At 54.8% G+C, this 8111-nt stretch overlaps 1 protein-coding gene across 1 annotated transcript in view; it reads right to left on the reverse strand.

The window, feature by feature from the left end:
* Positions 1-8111, reverse strand: part of ELL (elongation factor RNA polymerase II) — an 86890-nt gene that overhangs the window by 30266 nt on the left and 48513 nt on the right. The window contains exon 2 of the mRNA XM_011925802.1: positions 696-743. Within this exon, the coding sequence (XP_011781192.1) occupies positions 696-743 (48 nt within the window). The remainder of the gene's footprint in view (positions 1-695; positions 744-8111) is intronic.

Raw genomic sequence — 8111 nt, forward strand, 5'->3', positions numbered from 1 at the left:
TAATTTTTTGTATTTTTAGTAGAGACGGGGTTTCACCATGGTCTCGATCTCCTGACCTTGTGATCCGCCCACCTCGACCTCCCAAAGTGCTGGGATTACAGGCGTGAGCCACCGCGCCCAGCCCAGAAGACAATTTTTCTATGGATGGTGGAAGGGGGACGGGGAGCCATAGGGGAGGATGGTTTCGGGCTGAAACTGATCCACCTCAGATCAGGCATTAGATTCTCATAAGGAGCACACAACCTAAATCCCTGGCATGCACAGTTCACAATAGGGTTCGCACTCCTGTAAGAATCTAATAACACGCTCAGATGACAGGAGGCAGAGCTCAGGTGGTCATGTTTGCTCACCCACAGTTCACCTCCTGCTGTGTGGGCAGTTCCTAACCTGTCCAGGGCTGGGGGCTGGGGCACCTACCCTATCAGACTGGAAGCCAGGTGCGCATCACTGCACGAAGGGGGCCACTGGGAGAGGAGAGTTGCCCATCACCTAGGCAGCCTGTGATGGGCACCAGACACGTCCTGGTGTGGCCCCAGCCAAGCGGCTATCCTGGGGGCCTAGAACCCAGCCTTGCGTGGAGGCAGACAGGGCCCAAACACTGCCATGAGCTGCTGCTGTACCCAGTGAGCAAGGACAGACCTGAGACTATACCAGTCCCAAGATTCCAAATATGAATGATTAAAACAGAAACTCACCCCTTGGCTTCCTTGAAATCGGATAGACGGCCTCAGTGAAACAGAATCCTACAAAAAAAAAAAAAAAAAGGTGAGGGGAAGGTCAATAAAGACACTGAGAAACCCAAAGACTCCCTCCCCAGGTACAGAAGGAGCAGGGTGAAGATGGTGTTCTCAAGAGAGGGGAAAGGAAATGCACACACTCTGAAAATTACAGGCAAGGTCACCAGAGCAGGGTTTTGGAAGGATCAGTAGGAGTTCCTCAGATGGACAGAGGGCTGGGGCCACATGACAGGTAAGAATGGGGCCTCCAGATACAGGCAACAGGCTGGCAGCAGGCCCAGGATGCAGGGGTGGGGAGTGGAATCCACCACCAGCCTGTGAATCCACCGGGAGAGAAGGGCAAGGCTCAAGGTGCTCACAGCCCTGCCAGGAAAAAGCAAGGTCAAGTCAAGGTTGACCCTGGATCGTGACTCTCCCGAGGCCCCATATAGGCAAAAGCAGCCCCCCCTTCACTCTCACAGCCCCAGCTGATCCCCTGAAACCACCAACCAGGCTAAGTCCTGTCTCACAAACACTGGCTTTTAACAACCAGGTGGGTGAGCACTGTCTGTCAGAGCGGGTGCAGTGGGGCCACCTTGGAGCCTGGGGTGGGAGCCCGAGGCCTGTAGAGCTCCGCCACACGGCCTTGGGGCAGCCACATGGTTTTAGGGCAGCTGGTCACTGAGCTTGGAGCAGTGGAATTTCCAAGGAAAAAATATACAAAAGAGCTCAAAATAAATACTGACGCTTCAGCTATTCAGAGACCAGCCTTCTGGCAGTATCTGAGAAAGAACTGGGATCCAGAGAACTGCACCTCTGTATCTTCTTCCCTCTTCCCAACCTGGGGCCCTAAGCATGGATCTCAGTGTCCCAGATGCTACCCCACAGCATAGCCCTGGCTGGTCACCATGATCCTCGGTCCCCAAACCCACTCACCCCTGCACCACCTGGCCCCACTGTCCCACTCAGGTCCAGCTCACTGAGATGCCCTCCCACCCAGGCCTTGCTCCTGTCCTCATAGTACCCTGTTCTGGGCTCCATCTCCACTGCTCAGGTCTCACTCCTTCCCACCCTGGTCTGCCCATAGCTCTCCTCAGAGGGCAAAGCACTACTTGAGTCTGGAGAGACCTGTTGGAAGACCCAGGGTAAGCCGAGCAGCTCTACACCTGGGACAGTATCAGAGACAACACCTACCCCATGGGTCTGCCCAGGGTCCGCCCCCTGGAGCCACTCAGCGCCGTTTCAGGACTCCAGCTTGAGGTGGCACAGGGCCCTGACCTTTGGAAGGGGTGGGCTCTCCAACTGCCCGCATCCAATGCCCATCAGCTGGGCACGACAGGAGCTGCTAGGAGCAGGGCAAGCCGCCTGGGACGTGAGAGATGGTTGGCCTCTCAGCACCTGCTCCACGGTGACACTGAGTCATGGGTCTGCTTGGCCAGTTTAGACCATGCAGCCGTATACATATGACATGCATAGTGACCAGAGTGGGAGGCACCGAGCACCTCACTTTGGTCTACGAGGAGCCTCCTTCTTTGCTGAGGCTCTCCAAGGATTTTGCCAAGACTCCCCAAGGATTCTGCTGTTCAGGGGAGAACAGAGGGATAGTGCCCCTGCACGCTACCACCACCCAGGCTGTGATGCCCCAGAAACTGCCCCATGCTTCTCAAGCACGCAACCCCTCAACAGGCGCACAGGCCCACTCCACAGTGAGCACGATTCACAGGGCAAGCCACCACTGTCCACGGTGCAACACATCCATGGCCCACTCCCTTGTCCCGCTCCAGGAGCAGGAAACAGCTGCTGCAGTCACAAGGGCCACTGTGCTGTTGCGACAACGGGGTCTCGTCTAGAGCAGCTCAGGAAGGGCTGGCCCTGTACCCTAAAACACGACCCAACCACCAGCCTGTGCTGCTACTGCAGAGAACAGGGGACCTCGGCCTGGCTGGGACCTTGGGGAAGCAGCTCCTGAATGACCTTTGCTTAGAATTTGGTTAAACAGGCTGGGCACGGTGGCTCAAGCCTGTAATCCCAGCACTTTGGGAGGCTGGGGTGGGCGGAAAACTTGACATCAGGAGTTTGATTCCAGCCTGGCCAACATGGTGAAACCCCGTCTCTACTAAAAATACAAAAATTAGCTGGGCGTGGCAGCGGGTGCCTGTAACCCCAACTACTTGGGAGGCTGAGGCAGGAGAATCACTTCAACCCAGGAAGTGGAGCTTGCAGTGAGCTGAGATTGCACCACTGCACTCCAGCCTGGGCAACAGAGTGAGATCCTGTCTCAACAACAACAAAAAAGAATTTGGTTAAACACAGACATGAAAAAGAGACTTACATGGACCAATGAAGGTGTGAAAGACACCGGATGCCATTACTCATCAAGGAAAGGCAAACTGTAACCACAGTGACCTAGATTGACAGCCATAAAAATATTAAAAAAAAAAACAAAAAACATAAAAAAAATAACCACAGAGATAGCACCGTACCCATCAGAGCAGCTAATCTAAAAGAGGCTGACAAGAGCAAGTGTTGGCGAGCACCCAGAACCTCTGCCATCATGGGCGGGAATGGACAAGGCTCAGCCACTGTGGAAGCCGCCTGGCAGTTTTCTAAAAGGTTAAACAAAGGGTTAAACACACCCAGCAATTCCACTCCCGGGTATACACCCAGAAAAACACACCTCCCTACAAAAACTTACACCTGAACATTTATAGCAGAATTATTTAGAGTATCCAAAAAGCAGCAGTAACCCAAATGTCCGTCAACTGGTGGAGAGAGAATCAAACAACAGAACACGGAGAACCACGCCAAGTGAAAGAAGGCTGCACATCATGCCACAGGCTGTATGACTCCATTTCTATAAATCCCCAGGAAAGGCAAAACCAAAGAGACAGAAAGCCGACTAGTGGGTATCCAGGGCTGGAGGTGGGAGTGGGGAGTGGCCACAGCCGGGTGAGGGTAGTGGGTCAAAACTCATTGACTATGCACAAGATGGGGACGTTTTACAGGATGTTCGCTACACCTTCCCAACTGCCCTCAAGCTCACAGGGGTCGTCTTTGTTGACTCAGGGCATAGGAGCAACATTCTCTGACACACACATGGAGACTTCTGGAACAGGCAGAGGAGAGTCCTGTCCGTTAACCATTTTCAATGCACGAGTGAAAGGGAACTGGCATAAGACACAAGAACCACATGGAGCAAAGGAAGCACCAAAGCAGAATGGCCTGGCCCACCCCACTCAGGGAGCCCCCAAACTCACAGCATCAGTCCTCACAGGCCCAGGGAGCACGCAACCAAGGCCAGGTGGGAAGGGTGTTCTGGAGCAGGGAGCAGCAGGGGACTGGAGCAGGGATTCAGTGCAGCGGCTGCAGAGAGCAGGTGGGGCCCGTCTCTCGCGGCACAAACCTCTGCAGAGGGGTCGGCCTGGGGCTAACACGAACACCCTGTCTACTGTCCATGCGAGGCCTCTGCATGTGCAGCCGTGAGCCAGGGATGAGGGCTGAGAAAACAGTGATGATGTCGAAGCCCATTAGGGTGACAAGGGACAGGAATCAGTTAGGGTGCACAATCCCCCAAGAACTGTGCCAGGGCAGCCCCAGCTGTGCAAGGCTGAGGGTGACAGGCCTTGAACACACTGGCCCTCCCACCCACCCCGTGGCTCCACACTCCCTGTGGGCCACGCCATCCAGTGAGGCATTTAAACATGTTCTGGTAGCTGACTGTCAAGCGGGTCGCCTGCAAGACTCCTTTCTTGCCAAGTTGCTTATCCCCCAAGGGTATGGAGAACGAGACTTCAAGCCTCAGAGGAGAAGGGCTGAGGGGCCACAGAGCCAGCCTTTCTCCATGATGCCAGGAGGGCTGACCTCAAGTGCCTATCCCCAGGAAAGTTGGCCGTCATTATGGCCAGGCTCCCAGCCACTCGGGCTCACACTGTATCCCCACCCTCCAGCAGGAGACTAGGCCCTTGTTAACAATACAGCAATTCACTCCTAACATCACACATGCATGAGGATGACAGTCCACACAGGACACATTAAGCCATTAACAGACATGGGCCCAAGGCTAACTCTCGTCTAAATCACGGCCAGCCCCGTGTGGACCATCGGGCAGGGACCCACCTCATAAGAATGCCAGGCGGCATCTACAAGCAGAACCCTACAGACACGTGAAGCAGCAGGAAAACAAGACCCCTAAGCCAGGGGGAAAATGAGTCAGCACAAAGAAGTGGGAAGCACAGAGATGCCAACTGAACAGACAGGGGCTTCGGGACAGCTACTGTGAACTCAGAAAGCTCCACACCTAAAGGAAAACAGCTGAAGAGGAGACGTAAGGGTATCGTGAGAGAGCCACGAGGGGCTTCTGGAGCTGAAACACGGAGCATCGGAATGAAACGGCCACTAGGTGGAAGTCATAGCAGGCACCACAGAAGAAAAGGGCAGCGAACTTGAAGACAAAGCCACAGGAGCCACCTAGACGAATCCCAGAGAAAGAAGCCTACAGGAAACGAACACCACTTCAGTGACCTGCGGACGACAGCAGGGGATCCCACATACAAGTAACTGGAGTCCTGAGGGTGGGCAGGGGATCTGAGCAAAGAGTGGCCAGAGATTCCCAAATGTAACAAATGCTATAAATCCACAGACCCAAGAAGCCTTGTCAGCCCCCAGCAGGAAAACTACCAGGTTGTGGCGCCTCATGAGCAAATCAGCACAGTCACAACAGTCGCCCCAAGTGCCGAGGTGCCGACACTGTATGCTAGGAGCCATCCCCCAGACTGGAAGGGCATCGTCAAAGTGCTGAGGGAGAAACACCGCCAGACCACAATTCCACGCCCAGTGAAAACAGAAAGGGAAATAAAGATTCGCTCAGAGGCCGGGCACGGTGGCTCAAGCCTGTAATCCCAGCACTTTGGGAGGCCGAGACAGGCGGATCACGAAGTCAGGAGATCGAGACCATCCTGGCTAACATGGTGAAACCCCGTCTCTACTAAAAAATACAAAAAGCTAGCTGGGCGAGGTGGCGGGCGCCTGTAGTCCCAGCTACTCAGGAGGCTGAGGCAGGAGAATGGTGTAAACCCGGGAGGCGGAGCTTGCAGTGAGCTGAGATCCGGCCACTGCACTCCAGCCTGGGCGACAGAGCAAGACTCCGTCTCAAAAAAAAAAAAAAGATTCGCTCAGACAAATGCTGAGAGAAACTTCTGTCAGCAGCCGGTCTGCACTGTGAGGAGGGTTCTAGAAGTTCTTCAGGAGGGAGAGTGACCCTAGATGGATTTGCAGAGGATGACGCGGGCACACTGAATGTGCATGAATGGAAAAGGCTTTTTTTCTCATGATGTTTCTGCAAAAGATCACTCAAGGCATAAATAACGGCCAGGCGTGGTGGCTCACGCCTGTAATTCCAGCACTTTGGGAGGCCAAGGCGGGCAGATCATGAGGTCAGGAGATCAAGACCATCCTGGCTAACACGGTGAAACCCAGACTCTACAGAAAATACAAAAAATTAGCCGGGCGTGGTGGTGGGCGCCTGTAGTCCCAGCTACTCAGGATGCTGAGGCAGAAGAATAGCGGAGCTTGCAGAGCGAGACTCTGTCTCAAAAAAAAAAAAAACAAAAAAAAAACAGGCATAAATAACAGTAGTGAGGCTGGGTTTTGAAAGTGGGGTGCTAAATAGATGGTGATGAGAACACAAGGACAGGGGGTGGGGGGATGATAAAAAAAACACAGAAAGCAGCTGGGGTGCAGTGCCCTGACAAGCCAATCGAGGGCCCCAAGGAGGTGAGTGTCAGCTGCAGACAGGCAGAGCCAGCTAGGTCCCTTTATGATGGGACCAGCTGTCGCCCTCTGTGCTCACCAGCCTGGCCCAGTGGGGACTCCTGACAGCGCGTGGCCCACCACACCCTCTTCTGGATGCTCCCTCCAGAGCTGACATACATGGTGTCATGGCCGAACCCTTGTTAGGGGGCCCAGCACCCCGTTACCTCATCTGTGCAGCAGGACAGAGGGTTAGGAACAGCCTGTGGCACAGGTGATTTCCCTGTTGTCTTAGAAGCTTTGGGGTTGGCCTCAGGCCACATTAGTTAACGGGGTAACTCAGTAGCACATGACATCTGCAGGGTGTTGCCCATCTCACACCCAAGAACACTTGGCAGGGGAGAGCCATGCCTCAGGCCACCGCTTGCCCAGTCTCTGCATGCAGAGTCTCTGTAGACTCTCTACAGTCTCCGTAGACCCTCTGAGGGGTGCTAACATCCCCACTGCAGGGTCAGAGGTGACAACCTTCCTTGGGCCCCACAGTGGTAGACAAGTCCTCTCAGGCCCTGGAGTGGCAGAAATCCATCTTTCGTTACCCAGCATGAGGTATGGAACTGGGAGCTCCTGTGAGAGAAAGTCACCCCCTCTGCTGTGCTTCGGGCCAGGGCCCCAGGTGGGAGTTGGGGAGCCTGGTAGGGTTGCCACAGCTGGCCTGATAAAGTCAGCAGGTCAGCTGGGTCTTCAAGGTTGGGCAGGCAGGCACTGAGCTGTGCTGAGGCTGGCACTCCCCAGACCCAACTGGACTTCATACCCTGACTCAGAGAACAGACCCCAACACAGCAGGGCAGTGATGCCTGCGCCCTGCAGTCGCTTGGCCTGGGCGCTCACTGGGGCTGCTGAACACAGACTGGGAGACTCCTGCAGGCAGCTCCCCCTCAATGAGGACACTCCCGTAAAGACAGCGATGCCTTTGGGAGAAAGGTTGAGGGTGTAGGGCGTGGGACGCAGCGAGAGCCCTCAATGCTGAGACAGGGGAAAGGGTAAGGAGGAACCTCTCCAGGGCCAGAATCCCCTGATCCTCTCCTCTCCGGCAAAGAACACTTCAAGGGATGAAGCAACAGGAAGTGGCTTACGAAATCCACCTCCAGGTCGAGTGACCAGTTTACAGGAAGTGTGGTGAGTGAATCTTCCCCAGGGCACGAGGCAACGTCTGGAGCCATTTCTGGTCCTCACCACTGGGGGTGGGGACAGTCCCCAGCATCTGGCTCGGGGGAGGCCAGGGATGATGCTCAGCGAACACTGTAGGCAACACAGAACCTCCTGCCCCAAATGTCAAGCAATGCAGGGGCCGAGAAGCCTTGGGCTGACCCTGCCACGGGAAGCGACCATCAGAGCAGAAAGCAGAAAAATCTATGGGAAAAAAGACCTGCTCCCTTCAACAAATACAAATGGCATGAGGGGGAAAAGACGGAGGGTATAAATTGTTACTGGCTGGAAAAGTTACGGGAATAAGAAGATCTCTAGGATTGTTGGCCGGGCACGGTGGCTCACGCCTGTAAACCCAGCATTTTGGGAGGCTGAGGCAGGTGGACTGCTTGAGGTCAGGAGTTCAAGACCAGCCTGACCAACATGGTGAAACCCCATCTC

This window comes from Colobus angolensis, unplaced genomic scaffold, assembly GCF_000951035.1.
Source record: "Colobus angolensis palliatus isolate OR3802 unplaced genomic scaffold, Cang.pa_1.0 Scaffold66, whole genome shotgun sequence".
In the NCBI taxonomy this organism is placed as follows: Eukaryota; Metazoa; Chordata; class Mammalia; order Primates; family Cercopithecidae; genus Colobus; species Colobus angolensis.